At 37.2% G+C, this 25,782-nt stretch overlaps 1 protein-coding gene across 5 annotated transcripts in view; it reads right to left on the minus strand.

The window, feature by feature from the left end:
• Positions 1-412: 412 nt before the first annotated feature.
• Positions 413-25,782, minus strand: part of TET2 (tet methylcytosine dioxygenase 2) — a 143,668-nt gene continuing 118,298 nt past the window's right edge. For all 5 annotated transcript variants that reach the window (XM_061419482.1, XM_061419480.1, XM_061419481.1 and 2 more), the window contains 5 exons: positions 23,485-23,635; positions 21,253-21,342; positions 10,276-10,413; positions 7,218-7,572; positions 413-5,216 (listed from right to left, as the gene is read on the minus strand). In XM_061419482.1, coding sequence (XP_061275466.1) covers positions 3,727-5,216; positions 7,218-7,572; positions 10,276-10,413; positions 21,253-21,342; positions 23,485-23,635 — 2,224 coding nt within the window. In that variant the 3' untranslated portion in view covers positions 413-3,726. The remainder of the gene's footprint in view (positions 5,217-7,217; positions 7,573-10,275; positions 10,414-21,252; positions 21,343-23,484; positions 23,636-25,782) is intronic.

Consider the following 25,782-nt stretch of genomic DNA (forward strand, 5'->3'; position numbering starts at 1 on the left):
GTGTTCTTTGGAAGGAATGATGCTAAAGCTGAAACTCCAGTACTTTGGCCACCTCATGTGAAGAGCTGACTCATTGGAAAAGACTCTGAATCTGGGAGGGATTGGGGGCAGGAGGAGAAGGGGACGACAGAGGATGAGATGGCTGGATGGCATCACTGACTCGATGGACCTGAGTCTGAGTGAACTCCGGGAGTTGGTGATGGATAGGGAGGCCTGGCGTGCTGCGATTCATGGGGTCACAAAGAGTCAGACATGACTGAGCAACTGATCTGATCTGATTAGATATAGTTTACTATTAAGAATAACCATCTAAAAAGTATCTTTAAAAAGCTCCTGTTTTTCATTACCTTCTGCCCCACTGAGGTGGCAGTAATTCAGGAAGTGAACAGAAACTTCAACAACAAGACAATACTTAGAGTGCATTAAATAAATATAAATTTTATTAAAAACACTCACATAGCGTTATCAGGAATGATATAATAATAAACGCTTTCAAATAACCTGCATTCATAACATTACAATACTTACAGTATTTATAACCATCCTCAGATTTTTATAGACAAACCGAACATCTCATGAAAATAAGTTTTTAAAAAAAGCGTAGAAAAATGCACACAGAACTCATTATCTTAGTGTCAGACGGCAGAAGTTTCCTACACAAGTTAACCACTAGCTTTAGAAGTGAACTGTACACCACTGTGCGTCAATCAGGATGAAAAATTCATTCAAGTAAAGTTGACACCACTCAAAAGCATTTTCAAGTATGGCTATATAGTCAACCTGATATTCCTATATAAGCAAATTGGAGATCTGCTTTCCATTCATTCTGAGGCAGGTTTGATATTTACAATTATAGATCTGATATTTACAATATGCCACTTAATTTCTTCTCCTTCCTACCTAGCCTCTCCTCAACCCCCCAAACTATACGTCCTGCTCTGTTGGCCAGCAGTTTGACAAATGACAGTGGATTGATACAGAAACCAAATATTCACTCATCTAGGGATTTGGTTGACTCAAAATCAACAAATGTGCATGTAGTAACCAAATATTTAGGGTTAGATACATGGCATATGCAAAACATTCAAATCATGCAGTTTGAAATATATAAAGCAAATGTTCTTGAAATGCTTGTAAACTGGTCACAGCCAAAAACTAGAGAAGAAAAATTTATTTTAAAGACAAAAGCCATGTTTTGACTAAAAAAATCCATTAAGATTTGACCAATAAAACTCAAAGGCCTCCATTGATAAAGAATTTATTTGAAATGTTAAAAAGCAAAAATGTACACAGACTAAGACATAATTGTACAGTTGATTGCACACCATCCCCCTAAGTGTTTTGCTTGTGTAGAAAAGTCCTGTGGATCTGTACCTGTATTGATTACAGGATCAAAACATCTTTTATTTAGAGAGTTAAAGACTCTAGCCAACAGCCACTTGCCAAACTCCTGACTTACAATTTTCCCTTTATCAACTCAGTGCATTCTATTTTCATGTAATTTTTTTCTGCTTGAAACAGTCAAAAGATTTTCCAAACTCTTAAAATGCTTTTCTTTACAATAAAAACAGCCAACAGATTTACAAGATTAGTTTTAGTTACATCAGGACATATACAAGTAAAATAGGAGGGATTCAAAATAAAAGGGTTAAATCCCTGAAAAAGAATATATTATTAACCTACAACAATTTTACATGAACACAGGTGACGTGTTGGCATAAGGAGAACATGAGCTGAAATATCCCTGAATTTTTAGAACAAAAAGGTTGAAGTTCAAGTTATACTTGCTAAGAAATCAAGTATTGGAAAAAGGTATGTTTTTTTTTTTAACTAAAAAAAAAAAAGCCTTGGAAAAAAATGATGGTACACAATGCTCTAAGCTTTCACTCTCAGTTCAATATCCTATTGCCAAACTAGTGTTGAGGTATATGACAAGTAGGAACATCACTCAAACCTTTAATGAATTCTTAGCTCACATTATGATATATTTGTAGCAGGTTGAGTAGCACCATCATGATGTGAATTTTGTTTCAAATCTCTATATATATATATTTATATATATGTATATATTTTAATTTCTTTTTACAGTACTAAAATACTAAAGCATTGCGTTAAAAAAGTTTGTTTACAATTTAATTTACTTACTATACATCTCTTTCATTTCTTTATACAAATTAATGATTTAAAACCACCACAGCAAACCAGCTGCCTGTTTTTAAATTTTTTTAATTAATAGATTCACACGGAACTAACCCTGTTTATTCATCTTATGCAGGCATCAGTCTGCTCAATCTTTCTGGTAAAGAGGACACTTAAGCTAAGACATGACAACATTAAAATGTACAATTATCAACACAAAGGCAGACTGCCATTTGGTTCACCAAAGGGAACCATACAGATCCATAAAACAGCATTGGCTTAAGTGAACTAGCTTTGTTGAGTCTGTAGCATGCTTTTATTTATTACCTGCAGTTAATAGAAAATTCTTAAAACTCTACATATTTGAGCAATGAACTTGTCATACAATTTTGTATAAAACTGTTTTACAGTATAGCATGTAAGATGAGCACCAGAAAACATGTGTTTTGTGGACTAATGTATTCCCTTGAATCCAGTAAGCCCCATTTTGGATGTAACTGGCTGTAATAAAAATGGATACATTGCTCATCAGCAGATGCATGGCTAAAAGCAAAAATATTTTAAAAGCTTTCCTTAAAAAAATCAACTTTTCATTCTAAAATGAAAGTAAACTTTTTTTCTTTTTCTTTTTTTAAACATCTCAGTACCTTAGCATTGTTCAAGTTGTCAAAGCTTAGGTAGACAAAGTGCTTCTAAAACACCATTTAAAATATTTATAGATATACATGTCTGTGCACATATACATATGTGTATATATATGTACATATATGTTTATTGTCCTACAAGGACTTCACTGGATGAGCAAAATCCAGAGGCCTTTAAAATGTCCACATTTTAAAAACTAAGCTTGTGTAAGAATAGGTAATTATGATTAAAAACTTGAATGAAAAGGTACCCCCATTATTCAAGGGCATCAGAGTACACTGATAGCATCTTGACGGTATAAAGGCATTAAATTTTCAACTGTTAAAGACACCATTTTCTTAGCACCATTTCTTAGAACATCCAAACAAATTCAGTGTTTTGCTGTCTATTCACGCTTCCTGTAGCTATTTTGATAAATAAAAGTTAATATTAAGGTTACAGTAAAAACTGCATGTTTAAAAGCCATAATTCCAGTATTTCAGTACATTGTATATTCAGCACCAGATGGTATTTTAAGATTCCTGCCCCTGTAATACTACAGTACTTGATTTGTGTTCCATGACTATGCAAACTTGGTATTATTAGAAGTGGTCACAGATGTGTAGAGTTGTAAAGGGGGGGAATCACATTTACATATCGTCCCGTCCAGTAATAGAACCAGTGTTTAAAAATGTAAATTGTGGAACACTTCCTTCTCCACCTTCTTTTTGCATAGAATGCTTTGGTCTTTTGCCTAGATTCCATCTGTGACCACTTAGGAGTCAGTGGAAATTAAGTGCTATGGCAAGATGACCTCTTGTTTTGCTGGTGAGCCGAGGTTCTTCCCACCACATTTGTCAGGATTACTGTGTCCTTTCACCACTGCCCACGTCATGAGAACTACACTAACGGACAAGTTGGTTGTGGTCTTTTCAAATGAGGTAACCAACTCAAGGGGCGACATCATATGTATCTGTTGTAAGGCCCCGTGACCCTAGTGAAGGCATATGGAGATGTAGTTACTGTGGAGTCTGTGGTCACGGACATGGTCCTTTCAGCAAGGGACTTGATGAAGCGCAGGTAAGTGGGTTCGGAAGGTTCATGCGGCTCAGTGGGCTCCCGTTTCACCTTTTTGCCGTGGGTTTTCTGAGACACATAGTCCGGGCCGCACTTTTCTTCCTCTTTCTCACGGGCTCTCTCGGCCATTTTGGCTTCCCAGAGCGCTAAGCCATGTTTTGGCTCATTCATGCTCTTGTGCTGGTAAAAGACAAGCGAGATCCTGGTGGGGTGATTCCTGTTGGGATTCTTTAAAGGGGTCGTGGCGTGCAGCTCGCGCTTTGCACACTCGATGAGAATTGACCCATGAGTTGGAGCCACAGCCACTCCTCCGATGTCAGGATCCAGGAAGCTCTGCTCGCTGTCAGACCAGACCTCATCATTGTCCTCGGTGGCCGAAGGCTGCTTTTCCTGACTGCCAGCCTCGTGTACTTTGTGCAAGCCTTCCTGCACAGAAGGAGTTCTCTCATGGTTAAGACCCGGAAGCACCTTAGATAAGCCATTCGCTGTGTGGGACAGCATGTCGTTCTCCTTGTTTTGGAGATGCAGAGCATGAAGGGAGCTGTTGAACATGTTTGGAGCTGCACTGTAGTTATGGATTAAATGAGACGCTGGGTGATGCTCACCATTTTTATAGTCTATGTTTGAAGTGCTCAAATTGGGCGGTAATCTAGAGGTGGCTCCTATGAAGTGGCCATCCATCTCATGCGTGGAATAAGGAGGAAATGTCCCTACATGGTGTACATTTGGTCTGATAGTACAGCTGCTGAAGGCATCTCCTTGCATATTTTGGTTTCCATAACCTAAGTATTTAGAAGTAAAACTCTGGCTGTTTCCAAACCTTGGCTGGTAAAGTGTGTGGATGGGTGGCAGATTTAGCTTAGAGAGAGGGTCTTGGTTTGGATACCTATAGAGATCCATGGGCTGAGACTGGGGAGAATAGGAGCCCAGATATTGGGAGCAGTTGTCCACTGATATGTTTCCATTGCATTGATATGATGGATACTGGTTACTCTGATTCAAAAGCCCAGGGTAGGGGCTCATGGGATTGGAAGAATTCAAATAGGAACCTGCAGCTTGGGATGAGGTGGAATAGAGGTTCACAGGGTTGGCACCTCCATAAATATCTGAAGTATGCGAAGAGCCTGGATAAGGGCTCATTGCATTGGGCCGTCTCATGTACAGATTGGTGGATCCAGACGAGGAGTACGAGCTGACCGACTCTGACTGAGAGTTATTAGTTAAGGGGTGATGTGGCTGCTGCTGTGGGGGCTGCTGCTGGGGCTGCTGCAGCTGTGGCGGCTGCTGCTGGGGCTGTGGAAGTTGTTTCTGCAGTTGGGGCTGGGACTGGGGCTGCTGGGGCAGCTGCATGACTGGTCCAGGAGGTTGCAGAAGTTCTGTGGACAGGATAAGAGAGAGCAGGGACAAATATGCTTGATTATCATTTTATGAAGGCCAGTGAGGACGTGTACACGCATGTGAGAACCAGGACTAGAATTATGCAAGACCTGTCAAACAAGGGTAAGAGTAACATCAGAGCTCTCTAATCACTGTCGTGCATAATTTTCTGTGTCTAAAGTGTTAGAAATAAAATGGCAGAATCCATAACAGTGCAACTGGGTGAATGGTGGGAAATGTAATAAAACATCCAAAAGCCATTCCACTGAGGGCACCATGTGCTCTGGAGCTTCTGTGCTTTTGATCACGCCACACTGTCTACTGAAGTGCCCCGCCCCATCCTCCCCATCTCCCTGCCCTTCCTTGACGCAGTCATCCTTTCCTCAAGGAAGCCTTCTCTAAAGCCAGCTTCTAGTGCTTCTGTAATTCTTGGTCATAGTCACTGCAAACATTAAGTCAGATAAAGCAACAGTCATAATATACTGGATACTGGAATTTATATATAATGGATATTGGAATTATCCATGTTGAGTTCTTTCTTCACCTCACTGTAAAGCAATTCCTTGAGGGAAAGGATCCTGTCTCATTTCACTTTATTTCTCCATTGCCTGGCAAACAATGTTAAATGGGTAAAGAAGCAAGAGAATTTGTTACGGAAGATTTAGCAATGCTATGAGAAAAAAAAAAATGGCATTCATTTAAATACCCAAAACACCTTATACAATTGGCAAACTCTATTTCATTAGCATGCTTTCCAGGAAGGAAATCCACACAGTTATAGATAGAACTTTAAAGAAACGTTTAGCTTTGCATGTGAAACTGGTAAAAGTCACACTTCTGTTTCATGACTTCACTTAAGCAAAAAAAAAGAAAAAGTAATATGAGATCAGAACAGATAAATGGAGCTGCAATGGCAGTTCTGAGAACTGAAATGACTACTGCAGAGGCCAGTTAGAAGGAACTAGATGCAAAGTTCTTACTGATTATACTATATAGCTAACTTAAAGGAGCTATCAGGGAGTGGATAGGATTTACTTAGTGTAAATCAACATATCAACAAATATTTATTAAACATCTTTGACATATGATTCTAAATGACTTAGTTTTATCTCTGAGATTCAGAGACAAATCAATCAGTAGGGAGATTTGACTTAGTGAAGCAGAGATGGGCGGTTCCTAGCAAAGCAGGATACTAACGCAAAAGATACACATTTTTCTTTTGTTTATGGCTAGGTCAATACCATTTCTTAAATTTGGATATGGACAACATGTTGTATGATTTTATTTTTTAGAGTATTAACTATAGTCATAAAGCAAGAAGCTTTAGAAAGAGAATATTCACTAGGCATTGATAAATAATGCTCTATTGCTATAACTATAGATGTGATCTAGTTTGATGGGTAAAAGTTTTATAAGAACTGTATGTGGAGCCCCCTTGCATACCTCAGACTCAATCTGGCTAAGGAAAGGTATCTTGTTCTCCTGCCCTTCCCCTTCCATATCTCAATAAATAGTACTATTATCTGGGCTTATAACTTTAGAGCCATCTTTAACTATTTTTTCTCCTTCATTCTAATGGTTTTTTCACTGATGTATTGATAATCATTTTGGAAGAATTCGCTTCTATCATCTTCACTACACCAAGTTCAAGCTCTTTTTATCTCCCTCTTGGTTGACTGCATCTGTCTCCAAGCTATTAGTTACTCTACCTCCAATTTGGCTTGCCAGTCATTGCTAATAACTCTAATTTCACCACATCACTTACCATAAAACTCTGCCATTTATTAGAAAATAAAATCCAAACTTCCTCCTCAAACTGGGGCTAATGGTGCAACATCTCATTACATCTCCAAGAACAAAGCCTGGGCCTTGCTACCTTAGAGAAAATTCTGGTATGGAACGAAGACCATGGCTGAACTTAACCTTCCAGAATCAACAATGTTCACTTTTAAAATGTGTCATCTAACACAAGAATCTACAGCACTTCACGTTAGATTTACCTGCCAGCTGTTTAGCCTGGCTTGCATTTTCAGTCTGTTTCAGACGAGATGCGGCTGACTTTTCTTTTTCACTCTTATTTGTGCTGGTCTCCAAAGAGGAAAGCTTTTCAGCTGCAGCTTTCTTGGCTTCTAGTTTCCTCTGTCGGCCCGTCTTGACCGGCTCTGCTAACATCCTGACCTTCCGCCGAAAAGAACTCAGTACCTGAATGGCACCGTTTCGTTTTTTCTCCTCCTGAGCTTCTACACTGCCAAATTCATCAACATCAGAGACTTTGTAGAGAGGCAGAACATGGAGCTGCTCATCCTCAGGTTTTCCTCCAATTTCTCGATTGTCTTCTCTGGTGAGGGTGCATACCTGGCAGGGGAGTAAGAGAGCACAGCTTCAGTTTCAGTCCAAATGAAAGCTGGTGTGTGTGAGTTTCTCCTCAGTATTTAGATTCATGGTGCTGGCCTACTGGACCAGATTGGTTTGTTACCCTAAAACCATGTTTGTCTATTAATGAAGACTGCATCAAAATGGTACATCAAGATAAATAAGTTCATTTTTTTTTTAATCTATCAGGAATTGTTACTTGTAGTGACCCTGTTCCTCACAGACATTTCTAAGGGAAGAAACTGTACTGTACCCAAAGTGTAGCAATCTTCCACTTTTCACACTTAACAAAATAGATGTGCTAGAGGTGAAGCCTCTTCAAAAAAGAAACTACAAGTTTCCTCCACCAAAACGACTTCCTCTGTTTTTGGTAATATCACATTCGCCTCATTTCATACTTTTGTGCACAAAGAAATTTCACATCTTTCTTCACACCTAACTCTCCTTAACTGTGTTTAGGAAATTTGCACCAGATAACAAAGTGAAATCTAAATAATGTAAAACTAAAGATTTGATTCATATGTAACTTAATGCTGTTTCCACCTTTCTTTTCTCTCCTCTATACTCTGTGAAATCTAACTTATTGTTTCTCTTCTTTCTCATTTCTTTTCTAAAAAGGAAAAAAAGCTACTTCTGCTGCTCTGATAACTTGATGGTACTTTTTTTTTTTTTTGGTTGGCCACAATCACATTGGCTTTGAAAGACTGTTGGTTTTGAAATACTAGCTTTGAGTATTGAGTGTTTTTAATTGAGAAAATGTGACCACAATTATTTAAAACCCAAGGTAACATAAAAATCATTGAGAGATATGCTTGAAAGGAATGTGATTGTTAGATTTATGTTTGTAAATACGTTTAACGTGTAATGGTATTAAAATGGTACACATAAGTCATCCCAAATCCTTGTCTCTGACCATCTGTCACCTTTTCCCACAATTTATCCCTACTCACTTCTACTTCTCTTGTGCAGCTTCCATCTAACCTTACAGAAATTGCAGTCTATCAGAGGTAAATTCCCCTCCACTTAAAAATTTCTTCTTCCTCTGCCTGCTCCCCATCTCCTTGCTGAAGAGGAATCTGGTTATCTTCAGGACCAACTATAGCTCCATCTATCATTTGAGCCTCCAAATGAGCAGATGTTCAATACCTGATTAGTGATGATATAAGATATTATAGATGATAAGCCTCGTGTTTGTTCTCCTGGATCAAAAGTTAGCAAACTTGGGTTAGTGGCCAGTCTGCCTTGCAGCCTGTTTTTTTGTATGGCCAGTGAATTAAGATTTTTTTTTTTTCATTTTTAAAGAACTTTTTATTGGGAGGGACCCAAAGAACATTACAGAGATCCTATGTGGCCTGCAAAGCTTTTTAACAGAAAGTGTCCAACCCCTGCTCTAAATTATAGGTATTAATACCTTCTCTGCTTTTCAACAAAAATTTCAAACCAGCTTCCTCAAATTACTTCTACTGCCTCTCTGAATTATTTTCTCCTCTGTAATAGAACTATAGTGCCTGCCTTATATTTTCCACGTTAGGTCTCGTCTTCCTCAGATACACTTAAATCTATGTTGATGACTCACTGTTGTTCCGTCGCTCAGTCATGTCTGATTCTTTGTGACCCCATGGACTGCAGCATACCAGATATGCCTGTCCCTCACCACCTCCTGAAGTTTGCCCAAGTTCATGTCCATTGCACTGGTGATGCCACCCAGCCATCTCATCCTCTGATGCTCTCTTCTCTTTCTGCCCTCAATCTTTCTCAGTATCAGGGACTTTTCCAATGAGTTGGCTGTTTGCATCAGATGACCAAAATACTGGAGCTTCACCTTCAGCATCAGTCCTGCCAATGAGTATTCAGGGTTGATTTAAGACTGACTGGTTTGCTCTCCTTGCTGTCCAGGGGACTTTCAGGAGTCTTCTCCAGCACCACAGTTTGAAGGCTTCAATTCTTTGGCATTCTGGAGGAGGGAATGGCAAACCATTCCAGTATACTTGCCATCAGAACCTCACGAACTGATGACTCATTAGGTTGATTAATTTATAGTTTCTATACTTGAGCTTTTCCATTCTTTATCTCCATCCTGGGTCATTATCACCCTAGGTGCAAGGCCACACCCTGAGTTTTATTGGTATAGAACACACTGCTCCCTCCTAAGATGGATCCATTGTCTCCCCTTAGCAAAGTTTCCAATTAAGGGCAATTCATTTCCCTGACTGTAATATGTAGCTACAACAGGTGGTTTTGGACTTTGACCCTTCTATAGTGGTTACTGTGACAAAGGCGACACATTTTTCATATATCTTCTCTATGTAGGTTAGACTGGTATCTTGGCTTGTGTATGACTTTTTGATGAACTGATTATAACCTACCAGATATTTGATACTAAATTCTGAATGCTGTTTTTTGACATCCAATTATAGCTAGCAATGTTTAGTCACCAGTTTAGATTAGCACCAAGAATGTTCATGATTTTCACGTACTTCTCAACAGTTTTCCACTGATATGCCAACCTGTTATACGAGTACTAGTTATGCCAAGTAAGGTCACTTGCACCAGCAATCATTCATGAAAACACTGGTCGCTACGATGACATCTGCAGGAAGCAGAGTACTCTAATTAAATGCTGCCAGCTTCCGTCCTCTACTCTTCAACAGCACACGCTGCTAACCTGTCCTCAGCTCCACCTACCAGTGTGCTGCCATTCTGCATGTTTTGCAAGTCTCTGTGGGCGTGAGCACAGAAGTCCAAACACGCGGTGACCCCTGAGAATGGACGGCCTTCCTTCAGACCCAGACGGCACTCTGGTGCTCTGTGTTCATATTCAATCTGAAAAATAGAAGTGTGTCTATGAGTGGGAAGGACTGAGGCATCTGAAATTCTTAGGCACACATTTGAGAAAACAGTTTAAGACAGGTATACCAAGCAGGTCAAAAAATTCCTTAGTATTATATTTTGTATCCCCAAACACAATGGAATGAGGTGAAATGGGGCAAATGCTTTGACATAGTAAAGTTTTTAGAGTGTTATTGAGATATAATTGACTTATACTTTAAATATATTGCTGTTTAATATATATATATATCAAACAGTACACTATATATATATGTGAAACCATTGCCACAAACAAAATAATGTACATATCCATCTTTCCCCAAAGTTTCCTCATGCCTCTTTACTTTCATGCCTCCTACTTTGTTCTCCAGTAAGTAAGTAAGTGAAAGTCACTCAGTCGTGTCTGACTCTTTGTGACCCCATGGACTATACAGTCCGTGGAATTCTCCAGGCCAGAATGCTGGAGTGGGTAGCCTGTCCCTTCTCCAGGGGATCTTCCCAACCCAGGGGTTGAACTGGGGTCTCCCACATTTCAGGCGGATTCTTTATCAGCTGAGCCACATGACTTTCTTCTCAAGTGCAAACTACTGATCCGCTTTGTCACTAGAGATTAGTTTGTATTTTCTAGAATTTTATACAAATGGATCCATTTTGAGTTAATTTTCATATAGGGTGTCAGAATAAGAGTCAAAGAAGTTTTTTTCCATGTGGATATTCAACTGTTCAAACACCAGTGGGTAAAAAAAGTTTATACTTATCCCATTGAATTGCCTTTGTTGAAAATCACTTGACCATACATGTTGAATCTATTTCCAGACTATCTATTCTGATCTTTTGTTATGTAATACGAGAAGGCAATGGCACCCCACTCCAGTACTCTTGCCTGGAAAATCCCATGGATGGAGGAGCCTGGTGGGCTGCAGTCCATGGGGCCGCGAAGAGTCGGACACGACTGAGCGACTTCATTTTCACTTTTTACTTTCATGCATTGGAGAAGGAAATGGCAACCCACTCCAGTGTTCTTGCCTGGAGAATCCCAGGGACAGAGGAGTCTAATGGGCTGCCATCTATGGGGTCGCACAGAGTCGGACACGGCTGAATCGACTTAGCAGCAGCAGCAGCAGCAGTGTACAGGCACGTGTATGTGTGTGTAGGCCAATAACTAACTGTCTTAATTACTAGTAAATGTAGATTTGTAGTAAATCTTGAAATCCTGGAGTATAAATATTCAAATTTTGGTCTTTAAAAAACTGTTTGACTACTATGCGTTCTTTACACTTCTCTCTCTATATTTTGGCGTCACCTTGTCAACTCCTTCAGAACACCTGGTAAGATATTGGTAGGTCATGTACTGAATCCATTGATTAATTTGGGAAAAACTGACAAATAATATTTAGTCTTGTGATCCATGAACACTGCATATCTTCTAGTTATTTAAGTCTTCTATAATGTCTCTCAGCAGTGTTGTGTAGTTTTCAGTGCATAGGTCTTATACAGTTCTGTCAAATATGTAGCTATGGATTTCATTTTTGATGCTACTGGTTTTCATTTCAACTTCTAATTGTTTATTGCTAGTATATAGAAAATATAATTTGCAACTGTTGTAAACCATTTATTAGTTCTAGGTGTTTTTTTTTGTAGATTCTTTGGAATTTTCCATGTAGATACACATGTTGTCTGCAAATAAGGACAGTTTTATTTCTTCATATTCAAATCTGTATCCTTGCCTTCTGCACTGTCTAAAATTTCCAGTTAGATGTTAAATAGAATAAGCTACAAGGATATTTATACAGCACAAGGAGCACAGCTGAAAGTTTACAATAATTATAAATGAAGTATAATCTTCAATAGTTGTGAATATCTGTTGTACATGTGAAACTCATGTGGTAAATCAACTATACCTCAATTAAAAAAATTAGGATGCCACAAAAAGCTTGCTGCTAAGATGAAAACTGAAAACCTATCTTGAATTTTATTAAGCAAACATCCATTTGATAAAGAATTATGTATTTATTTTTATTACTGTATGACAGCTGTATATTAAACTTATATTTATAAATGTGGCACAGAGAACATTGTCAACAAACAGTAAAACCTAGTTGAGAAGTTAAAAGAAAGATGTTAACTAGAAGTGGTAAGAATGGTCATCCTTTTCTTATTCTGAGTAATGTGTTTTTTTGTTTTTTTAATTTTAGGTTTCCATTTATTGAGTTTTCACAGATGTCAAAGGTCTACCTTAGATAATGGGCATGATCACATCACAAAATGGATGCACAGCTCAGATGGTAAAGAATCTGCCTCCAATGCAAATTTGATCAATGCAGATCAACCCAGGTTCAATCTCTGGGTCAGGAAGATGCCCTGGAGTAGGAAATGGCAACCCACTCCAGTATTCTTACCTGGAGAATTCCATAGATAGAGGAGCCTGGTGGGCTATAGTCCATGGGGTCACAAAGAGTCAGACAGAACTGAGCAAACACTTACTTTTTATCACAAAATAACATTAAAAAGTTTCATGTCATAAAATAGAGTAAAGCAAATTACAGTTCTACCTTGAACAAGTTAAGGAGTGAAATGCTTCTTTAACTTGCCGCCATGCTGTAAAAACACTAAGCACTTTAGTTGCTGCTGCTGCTGCTGCTGCTAAGTCGCTTCAGTCGTGTCCGACTCTGCGCAACCCCATAGACGTCCGCCCACCAGGCTCCCCCGTCCCTGGGATTCTCAAGGCAAGAACACTGGAGTGGGTTGCCATTTCCTTCTCCAAGGCATGAAAGTGAAAAGTGAAAGTGAAGTCGCTCAGTCGCTTTCAGTCTTTCACCATTACTCATGTTAGCTTTAGGTTTTTCATCTATGCCCTTTATTAGGCTGAGAAATTTTCCTTCTATGAATGTTAAATCTTGTCAAATGCCTTTTCTCTGTTGAATATTTTTTCCCCCAATATGTTGGTTAATACAGTGAATCACATTGATTGATCTTTGACTGTTAAATGAACTAACTGTTCCTGAAATAAACTCCATTTGATTATGATGTATTATTCCTTTTACACCATTATTGGATGTATTTGCATGAAATTTTGTTAAGAACTTTCATAGTAATATTCATGAAGATCATTGGACTTTATTTTTTATTTGATGTCCTTGTCTGATTTTAGTATCAGGATATTTCCAGTCTCATAGAAGGAATTGGGAAGTATTTACTCCTTTGCTATTTTCTAGAAGAATTTCCATTGTTATCTCTTTCTTAAATAATGGGTAAAATTTGGAAGGAAAATCATTTGGGTTTGGAGTTTTCTTTTTGAGAAAGTTTTTACTTATAATTTCTTTACTAGACACAGAAGTATTTGTGGTATTTATTTTCTTTCTTAAAATTTATTTTTAATTGGAGGATAATTGCTTTAGAATGTTGTATTGGCTTCTGCCATGCAACAATGTGAATCAGTCATAAATAGACATATATCCCTACCCTCCCCCAAACCCCGCACCCATCCCAGCCCTCTACATCGTCACAGAGTACTGTGCTGAGCTCCTTGTGTTATACAGCAGCTTCCCATTAGCTGTCTATTTTACATATGCTAATGTATATGACTTGCTTCACTCTGTGTAATAGGCTCTAGGTTCATCCACCTCACTAGAACTGACTCAAATGTGTTCATTTTTATGGCTGAGGTAATATTCCATTGTATATATGTACCACAACTTCTTTATCCATTCATCTGTCAGTGGACATCTAGGTTTCTTCCACGTCCTACTTATTTTTTCTTTAGTAACCTTTGGTAATTTGTGCCTTTTAAGGACTTTGTTCATTTCATCTAAGTCATTGATTTTATTTTCATAAAGTTTTAATAATATTTTCTATTACTAATTTGTAGGATCTACAGTGATTTCTCATCTCTAATTCTTGATATTAACAATTTGTATCTTCTATTTTTTTATTGATTAAACTGACTCAAAGAAATAGCTTTTGGCTTCACTGATATATTTTGTTTTCTGCATTCTATTTTATTGATTTCTGTTTCTAACTTCTGCTTTTCTTTCCTTCTGTTTCTTATAAGGCTAAAAGTATTCCTTTTCTCCAACTTTCATAGGGTAGAAGATCACTGATTTGAGGCTTTATACTCTTCTGATATAACTGTTTGATGCTATAAATCTTTCTTTAAGCAAGGATTCAAAGTTGTATCCCACAAATTTCAATGCCACATCTTCATTTTCATTCAGTTTGAAATAGTTTCTTTGTTGAGATTTGTGATTTTTACTTTGTAGGGTCAGAGAACATACTTTGTGACTTTTAAATTTACTGATAGTTAATATTCTGGGTCACCAAACAATTATCTTGGTAAATCATCCTTGTACACTTGAAATTAATGTTAACTCTGTCATTGTGTGGGGAGTTTTATACATGCCAATAACATCAATTTGGTTAAAAGTGCTGTTCAAGTCTTCTGTTCCCTTATTAATTTTCTGTCCACTTGTTCTAACAGTCATTGAGAAAGATATACTGAAAATTGATTGCGGTTGGAGATTTCTTAGTTCTATCAGTTTTTGTTTAATATAATTTGAAGCTATTTATTATATGCATAGTTAGGATTATGTTGTCTTGCTAACCTGACCTTTTTATCACTATGAAATCATCTTTATAATATTCTCTGCCATGAAATCTACCTTGCTATTGATATCACTCCAGCTTTTGATTGACATTAGTACAATATTTCTTGGTTCTTGCTTTTTAAAATCATAATTGTTTTACATCAGTGTGATTATTCAATATCACAAGCTCTACCTTTTAAGTTGGGAGTGGTAAAAAAATTTACTTTTAATGTGGTTTTTTTATATTGCTGGGATTAAATATACCATATGCTATTTGTTTTATATTTGTTTTATCTTTGGTTCCATATTTTTAAAAATGCTTTGGGATTCTATTCTCATCTCTTTACTGGGGGGCTATACACTTTTTTTTAGTGGCTGCTTATTTTAAAGTTTATAGTGCAGTGTAATAGTTTATCCATATAGTATTATATTATTCCATATATAAGAATCTTACAACCGTATATTTCCAATTCCCCAGCTTCTGCACTTTTACATGTTATGAGCCTTAAATTACATTTTAAATATATTTTAAAATACCAAATTATCTTTTAAAGAAAATTTTTTAAATAAGGGAAAAAGTCTTTTTTCTTAAATATCTACTATTTATGATGTCTTCATTCCTTTTTGTCAATGCAGATTTCTGTCTAGTTTTTTCTATCAGAGGGCTTCCTTTAACATTTTTGAAGTGTTAGTCTGCTGGTGGCAAATTATTTCAACTTTGGTAGGTCTGAAAAAAATTTTTATTTTGCCTTCAGTTTTTAGAGTCTTTACCGATTTCAAGATTGATAGTTTTATTTATTTATTTTTCCCAGTACTTTAAAGATGTTTCTTTTTTTTCTTGCATTTGTCTATGTCTATTATCATTTTTCCTCTATAAATAATGTCTTTTCTTTCCCCTCCTCCATCTGCTCTTCATGTTTTTGATTTTAATATGACTTTATGTAGCATTCTTTGTTAATCTCTACCCCCGCTCCCCACAACCTCTATTTGGGGCTTGCTGAGCTTCTTCTGGGATCAATGGGTTTATTGTTTTGAACAAACTTGAAGAGTAATTGGCCATTATATTTTAAAATATTCTCTGTCCTCCTCCTGGGATTCTAATTACACATATATTAGGGTAATAATACTGTGCCATAGGCATTTGATCAATTCATTTTATTTTTCAGTTTTGCTTTTCCTCTTTCACACTGGGACATTTCTATCACCACATATTCAAGCTCACTAATCTGCTGTTAATTCCATCTACTGTATTTTTTATTCAGATATTATGTTTTTCATCTCTAGAAGTTCAGTATGGGTCTGATGTCTTCTTAGCTGTTTCTAAAGTCATGCTCATACTTTCCTCTATTGTCTTGAGCAAATGAAATATTAGCGATTTTAATGCCCTTGTCAATATATTCTTATCATATATCATTTCTGGAACTATTTCTGTTGATTGCTCCCTACCCCTGCCCCCAATTATGGATCATGTTTTCTAGTTTCTTTGTATATCTGGTAATTTTTGATGAGTTACTATACACTATTAATTCCATCTAAAAAATTTTTTTTTTGTTCTGAGATGCTGTTATGTGTGTGTACTCAGTTGTGTCTGACTCTTTGTGACCCCATGGACTGTAGCCTGCCAAGCTCCTTTGCCATGGAATTTCCCAGGTAAGAATACTGGAGTGGGTTGCCATTTCCTCCTCCAGGGGATCTTCCTGACTGAAGGATCAAACCCACATCTCTTGCATCTCCTGCATTGGCAGACGGTTTCTTTGCCACTGCGCCATCTGGGAAAACCATCCCCCACCCCCACTAAGTTTGTTGGAATCAGTTTGATCCTTTCAAGGCTTGCTTTTAAACATTATTAGATGGAACCAGAACAGCCTAATCTACTTCTGTTACCAAGGCCAGGAAATTCTAAATACTCTACTTAATATCTTTCATGTTAGGGTGTCTTTTCCTTCTGGATGGTATTAACAATAACTAGTCCAAGTCCTGTATAAAATCAAAGGATTGTTTTGCCTCTTTTGATGATTCTTTCCATGGCCCTGGTAATCTCTTCACATGCATGGAACATTCAGTACACAGCTGAAGACTCTACAGATCTCTGGAGCTCTTCTCAATGAAGCATTCTTCTCTTTGGGACTCTGAATTGTGAATTCCAGCACTTTTACCGAATTCTGAACTTCGTATCCTAACACAGAGAAAACCATGGCATCTGTGTAGGTTCCTCCTTCCTGCCTGAAGCCTAATGTGCTCTTTAGGAAGTAAGCTGGGGTAACTGTAAGTTTACCTTTTAAAATTCCCTTCTCTTAAGTGTTAGTATCTTGAGTTTCTTATTGTCTTATATCTAAAAACTACTGTTTTGTGTATTTTTCCTTTTTTTTAAAAATGTGTGAAAGTAAATCAGTTTCTGCTAATCCACCATGGCTAGAAGCTGAAGTCATAACATGATAAAGTTTGTGATGGCTTGAATATTATTTACTATTAGGTTTATACAACATTTTTGAGAGACTGGCTAAAGGTAAACAACCACTCTATTTCACAAACCACAGTGGTTTGTGACTATTTAGTCCATGCTGTGGTCTAGTTAGCTTTATTCTGTTCCTTGAATAAAAATGATACAAAATCTATTTGAGTTTTAGACTTATGCCGTCTTAGAAGAAACACCATGCAGGAGTCTGTGAATGAATGACTGGAAATTAATCGGTCTGGAAGACAGTTCTAAGTGGATGACTTTCTGATGGTGTAAAGCTGTGCTGTTCAATTTGGTAGCTAGCAGCCACATGTGGCAATTTAAATTTAAATTAATTAAAATGAAAATTTCATTAAATCAACTGCACTATCCACATATGAAGTATTCAGTAACTGCATGTAGCTAGTAACTACCATTCTAACCAGTGTAGATAGGAAATAGTTCCACTGTCATAGAAAGTTCTCTTGGTCTAAAATGTCATCTCCACATATGATGAAAGCACATGATTTTAAGATTTAAGCCTGCTAACTCAGGCCTAAACTTTAGTGGTAAGATAATCATAGAAAAGACAGAGAAATACAAATCTACTGGAAGATATGAAGGTGTATTTAAATTAAGAAAATATATTCTCATATCATGGAGCTGACAGAAAAAATGCTGTGAAGACCCAATGAAGCTTAACTTTAGCAGTAAGACTTTATGAAATCAAGGACTAAAGCAAGGAAAAACATGCATATGTGAGAAATAAAGGTATTATATTCAGTTGGGGAAAAGGAGGCAAAGACCAAATAACAGACCTTGGCAGCATCCATAACTTTTATGTTTTACATATTCTGTAGGAACGATCACATGGCTGTTTTTCAGATCTCTAAACCATGTTAAGCTATATGGATAAATATTTCCAATAGTACCTACCATGAAATTAAAAAAAACACCTTATTCATCCTTAGCCATTAGATGGTTTAGTTTATATAGACACTATGTCTATTTTTTAATGTATGAATGTATGTATGCATTTTATGGTGGTAACACAACATGAGAGCTACAATTTTAGAAAATGTTTAAATTTAAATTTGTTGATTATAGGTACAATTATACAGTAGATCTCTAGACATTATTGATTGTGCTTAACCAAAACTTTATGCCAACTGGTTAGGCTCCTTTGTCCATGGGATTTCCCAAGCAAGAATACTAGAGTGGGTTGCCAATTCTCCAGGGGATCTTCCTGACCCAGGGATCAACCTGGGTCTCCTGCATTCGCAAGCAGATTCTTTACCACTGAGTTACCAGGGAAGCCCATAGTACATCTACACATTTGCTCATATACAAATATTAAAACATATCTAAGGAATTATATATAATCATAATCATGTTGTTATAACTTAAAAATCTGAGGCTCCTTCATATTTTAGATATTCCAGGTTTAGGAAATGCATAAAATACTCCAAACACAAATAGAGGAGAATATAGATGCTTAGATAATCATGTTTGTATGATACAGTCTATAGTAAGAATCAAAGGAGTAAGGTGAACATCAATGCTGCTTGTTCTGTCCCATTTCTCAGCTAAAACCATTTGATTAATAACCTCTATAAAAAATTCATTCAACAGAAAATGGCCAAACTTGAAATCTAGCAATATAGACTCAATTCATTTTCTTTTTATAGCTTGATTTATTGTGTTGCTTATCCAGAGCTGTTTTACAACAGTATCAAACCATTCCTTATACTTTCCTGTGACACTGATTAAAACAGGTAAGGTTGTAAAATAACAATATTAATCCCACTGTTATTAACCACATTTAAAACAGTCATATATACATCTCTAAAAATCTAGGTGTGACATAAAACAACTTATAAAGAGACAATCATTAAAGTTGCCCTCTTTGCTACTTAAAAAAAAAAGTGAATTGGGGTTTGAGGAAAATGTTGATGTCCACATGTTAAAGAATAACTAAACTGTTAATTAGAATTGGTCCCGTCTCTGCTGTAGACCAATCTAGTCCCCTTAGAGTCTTTAACATTGTTAAGTACTGCAAATAACAATGTTTGCAAAAATGTTGCCCTTCATACTTCCTCATACTTCCTCATATCCCCGCTGCTGCATACTCTGAATACCTTCTCATCACTTCCAGCTTTCCCCATCTATCAGTCTTCCTCTTAAATCTTTAACCTCTCCTATTCCATTGTTCCTACCCCGCCCCCCCCAGCCATTTCTTCAATGGTTTCTCTTCCTCCACTCACCCCTAAACTGTTAAATGTCAAAATCATTAGCCCCTTCTCATCTTTATAATCTCCACTCTGAAAAATTACATTTACTACTAACTACTTCCTGCATTTTGATAACTCCCACAGTGCTAACTTGGATTTTTTTTTTTCTGATTGTTTTTCTAATTATCCTAGAAATATGTCAAATCTAGCATGTCCAAAATGACATTTATCTTCTCATTATCTCCTCCAAACTTAATTTTCTTCACTGATTCCTAATACTAATTAATAACCACCTAAGCCAGAAATTTGGTGGATCCTCAAGTTCTCCTTTGCTCATCCTCAAATCCAATTGGTCACTATCAGTTCCACCTCAAGTATTTCATATATTTATTTCATTTTATCACTGCTGCTATTTTGTTAAGTCAGGACCTTAACATGTCTTGCCCAATGGCTGCAATAGTTTACTTCTTTAATCTTCCATTAATCTAAGCTGCATTTCATTTATTTGGCTTGAGTAGCCATATAGAGTTAAAACACTTCACTCTCACCACTTCCTTGGTGGCTCAGACAGTAAAAAATCTGCTGGCAATGTGGGAGGCCTGGCTTGATCCCTGGGTCAGGTAGATCCCCTGGAGGAGGGCATGGCAACCCACTCCAGTTTTCTTGCCTGGGGAATCCCATGGACAGAGGAGCCTGATAGGCTCCAGTCCACGGGGTTGCAAAGAGTTGGACACAACTGAGCAACTAACACTCACTTTCAACCTTATAGAGTTAAACCGCTTCACCCTCACTGCCCCCAATATACACTTAGAACACCCCAGTGATAGGCCTCTTATCTTCAGGATTTTAAAGTTCAAAGATATTTGTATGGCCTCCAAGGCCATTTATGACCTTACAGCTCTCCTCTCCTCAGGGAGAAGCTTTTATTCCTTCAGAAATGTGTGCATACCTCTATCCCAGCTGTTATCATTTTTTTCTATAGTTGGCATTTTACATTCCTCCTCTAAAGAAGGAGTTTATTGAAACCGTGTAGACTTCATGGTCTTTTGCCTCCTTCATGAGCACCTCTAAACAAGTCACCAAGCCTTCCATATAGGCACAACCTGGCACACACTTAGAAAACGGGGAAACTAGCAAAATCTAATATATCTCATCACATGGATATACACTTACAAAGTGCTACACCCATAGCTTTATATGTATAGCCTTGCTATGAAAACAGTTAACAGGTGGTTAACAGGTGGTTGGAACTATAGTTTGAATCATATAATTTAATTAACCACTAAAGCCTGTCTATAGAGATAAAATTATCCATATGAGAACAAGATTAGTAAGCAAAACAGCTTGTGAGCCTTAAAAACTCATTATCTTTACAGATTAAAAGACCAGAATTATGCTCTTTTGGATGGTATAACTTTCATGTATCAAAAACAGAACACTACAGTGGCTTCAACAATTAGGAAGAGAAAAAGTTAGATAAAAGAAAAGCATTGCTTCGAAAATATTTCTGGAAAGACAGGTAGGTCATCAATAATGAGTAAGTAAAGTGTCTCCATAACTGTCAATAACTGTTTAAACTTACCTGATTATTATATGCGTCAGGTGCAAGTTTCTTGTACGTTGGTGCCATAAGAGTGGACAGGTTTTGTAAATGAGACTCCAGCTTCTCTTCCTGTATAAAATGAATAATTCTGCATATTAAATCCCAAATCCATTCTATCCATATATGAAAGGTAATTGATTAGATTTTTTTCACCTACATTTTAGATCCAAATCACTAATAGCATCTCTTATTAAATAACTGCCATCTTAACACACGATTTCTAGGTGAAAAGCATAGACCATTTATAACCTATTTTTGTTTGTGTTGTTAAGGCAATGGCACCCCACTCCAGTACTCTTGCCTGGAGAATCCCATGAACGGAGGAGCCTGGTGGGCTGCAGTCCATGGGGTCACTAAGAGTCGGACACGACTGAGCGACTTCCCTTTCACTTTTTCACTTTCATGCATTGGAGAAGGAAATGGCAACCCACTCCAGTGTTCTTGCCTGGAGAATCCCAGGGACAGGGGAGCCTGTTGGGCTGCCGTCTGTGGGATCGCACAGAGTTGGACATGACTGATGTGACTTAGCAGCAGCAGCAAATGTCTGTCACTTTGTTATTTTAATAAGATTAATCCATTTTCTACTTTGCATGCATTTTATTAATATGTCTATACTAGTAGTAGATTAGGAGAATGAAGCCATATCATTTTAAAAGGTCACATTCTCTACTCCTCTCCAGTTAGTGGCCAAGGAAGATGAGGTGTTGAAAGGATTCGTTTGGTTTAACCTGTTTCCAATCTTTATATTTTTAAATGTTTATAAAAATAGCATTTCAGAATTTGAAATATCGCCATAGAACTAAAAATCACTAGGTGATTCAAATATGAAATAAAACTCTAAGAACTATAATGTTGTATATGTGAAAAATTTTGTAAAGTTTAAAAGAGGAAAAATGTTCAGTTACATTCCCTCCCCCCCAACAAAGATATGCTTTTTTAAATGCTAGGTGATAATAGTCCATTGTTCCATTCATACTTAGAAGTTCTCATTTCACGTTCATATTTCTCTAAAAACCTTGGGAGATTTAACCAGCTGTCAGAAAAACGTTTGTATTTCAGAAGGTGAGGAGATTTCTGACTGAAGCCCTACTATCTGACAGACAGAGGATGTTACGAGCCATCCCCTGGATTTGGTTTACATGAAACACAGGAATAAATATTTATGAAGTAGTGTTGAAAAAGCTCTCCAGTGTGAAAAATTAAAGTGGAAGGCAGCATGCAAATTTGCTATTCATTAGGTTTATTAAATAGTTGGGTGTTTTTCTTTATGAAAAGAGGACATCTAGCACATTAATACAGCTTATTAAAATATTATGATTCTATGAAAAAAATTTGTCGTGACTTGAAGAGCTTTTGCACTTTATTAAATTTCCACTTACTATTATAATTACAAATAATAGAGATAACACATTTTTCAATTAGAAGGACATGTAAAAATTATTATATCAATAGTATAGATATCTATTTCAATTGCATCTAAAATTTGAAAGAAAACTATACTGTGTACAGATTCACTAAAAATTTTATCATATTTAAACACTAAACATACTGAGGTTTTCCAGTTATTCAATTAACATACCCTAGAACACAAGCTACCCAAAAGTTGTTAAACTGATACCAGTTTACAAGTTATATTTCAAGAAATTCATAGTCTAGAGAAAGGACAAACCCAGTGACGTCAATGAGAAATCAGAGTTCATTTATTTCAACTACATTTTTGTATTAAAATCTAAATATGTTTTAGTTACTTGAATGCAATTATAGTAACATTAAATCGTCAAGTCTCATGGGCTGAAAATGTGACTAGAAATGGTCTTTTATGAATGTGGCAGTCACAAACATGGCTTCTATAATTCAGGTTTAAAAGATGAAAGTTTTAACAGTCAAGTATTAATAATTTTAATATGGAAATGACAGCTGTGTAAAACTCTGGAATTAATATAAAAGACAAAGAATAAAAACCCGTAAGCAGAAAGAGTTTGTGTTGCTCAAACCCTATCACTTTGGTATCACATGGTTGTTATCATGCATAATTTTATAAAACATTATATGTGTGTCTACAGTTTAGCCAAAATTTTATTGATCCATCTTTGAGATGAAATTCTCTCTGATAAAGAGAGTTTAACAGAGTATGTCATATTATTCATTTCATCTGTGTTCATCAATTCTCCATGAAAAATAAACAGATTATACATCAGGAAGTAAACAAACCTCTTTTGGGTCATCCCCAAGCAGCTTAAATTTTCTTGGGATCTTGCTTCTGGCAAACTTACATCCATTGTAGTACATGCTCCATGAACAACCAAAAGAAAAGGAGGCACCACAGGTGTCTGGGTCCAGCCCCTGACAGGCACAGGTTCTCCTGAGAAAGCAAAGAACCAAGTTCATGACTATGGGTAGCACTGACTGGGCCATCAATCTCATATTCTGGGTATCTACATTCCAAAATGGGTGCAAATTAATTTTAAAAGTCTAACTTTATATTAAGCTGTGCCGCAATCAAATGAGAAAAGAACTATTTCAACTGACTCAAAAAGACCATTTAAACAAACATTTTATTGCAATATAAACTGGAGAAAAGTACACATGATTTTATAGCTTGCAATCACTCACAAATGAAACATACCCATGTGGCACTTAAACTAAGAAACAAAACATCCACTTGACCTTCAAAACCCCATCCTTTCAGGCCCTGTCCTCCTAACAGTAGCTTCTATCACAAGAGATTAGCTTTGCCTGTTTTTACACTATAGGTGTGCCTGTGCCCATACGCTCAGGCATGTCCGACTCTTTGCGATTCCATGGACTGTAGCCCGCCAGGCTCCTCTGTCCATGAGATTCTCCAGGTAAGAATACTGGAGTAGGTTGCCATTTCCTTCTCCAGGGGATCTTCCTGATGCAGGGATCGAATCTGCGTCTCCTGCATTGGCAGGCAAATTCTTTACCACTGAACCACTAGGGAAACCCTTTATACTGTATATACTATTGTTTCCATGGTGCTTAGTCACTCAATTGTGTCCAAATCTTTGTGATTCCATGGACTGCAGGCTGCCAGTATCCTCTTCCCATGGAATTCTCCAGGCAAAAATACTGGAGAGGGTTGCCACTCCCTTCCCTAGGGGATCTTCCCGACCCAGGGATCAAACCCAGATCTCCTGCACTGCCAGTGGATTCTCTACCAACTGAGCCACTAACGAAGCTCTTTATACAATAGATACTGTAAACCTACTGAATTTAGTGTGTATGCATGTGTACATGTATGTGAAAGTGATATAAAAGTGAAAAAGTATGTGTGTGTATATATATAGTTTTGCCCATTTTCATTCTATGTATAGTATAGATCACACATACATTTATGCATACACACACACACACACGCATACATAGTTTTGACTATTTTTATACTACATGTAAATAAAAGGCAAGGGAACCAGAGATCAAATTGCCAACATCCGTTAGAGCATCAAAAAAGCAAGAGAGTTCCAGAAAAACATCTACTTCTGCTTTACTGACTATGGCATAGTCTTTGACTGTGTGGATCACAACAAACTGTAAAAAATTCTGAAAGATGGGAATACCAGACCACCTTACCTGCCTCCTGAGAAATCTGTATGCAGGTCAAGAAGCAAGAGTTAGAACTGACCATGAAACAACAGACTAGTTCCAAATCAGGAAAGGAGAACGTCAAGACTGTATATTGTCACCCTGCTTATTTAATTTATATGCAGAGTACATCATGTGAAATGCCAGGCTGGATGAAGCACAAGCTGGAATCAAGACTGTTGGGAGAATTATCAATAACCTCAGATATGCAGATGACACCACCCTTATGGCAGAAAGTGAAGAACTAAAGAGCCTCTTGATGAACGTGAAAGAGGAGAGTGAAAAACTTGGCTTAAAACTCAACATTCAGAAAACAAAGATCATAGCATTCGGTCCCATCATTTCATGGCAAATAGATGGGGAAACAATGGAAAGAGTGACAGACATTATTTTTTTGGGCTCCAAAATCACTGCAGATGGTGACTGCTGCCATCAAATTAAAAGATGCTTGCTCTGTGGAAGAAAAGCTATGACCAACCTAGACAGCATATTAAAAAGCAGAGACATTACTTCACCAACAAAGGTCCATCTAGCTATGGTTTTTCCAGTAGTCATACATGGATGTGAGAGTTGGACTATAAAGAAACCTGAGCGTTGAAGAATTGATGCTTTTGAACTGTGGTGTTGGAGAAGACTCTTGAGAGTCCCTTGGACTGCAAGGAGAGTCAATCAGTTCATCCTAAAGGAAATCAGTCCTGAATATTCATTGGAAGGACTGATGCTGAAGCTGAAACTCCAATACTTTGGGCCACCTGATTCGAAGAGCTGACTCATTTGAAAAGACCCTGATGCTGGGAAAGATTGAAGGCTGGAGGAGAAGGGGATGACAGAGGATGAGATGGTTGGATGGCATCACTGACTCGATGGACATGACTTTGAGTAAGCTCTGGGAGTTGGTGATGGACA

Source organism: Bos javanicus, chromosome 6 (assembly GCF_032452875.1).
Source record: "Bos javanicus breed banteng chromosome 6, ARS-OSU_banteng_1.0, whole genome shotgun sequence".
Taxonomy (NCBI): Eukaryota; Metazoa; Chordata; class Mammalia; order Artiodactyla; family Bovidae; genus Bos; species Bos javanicus.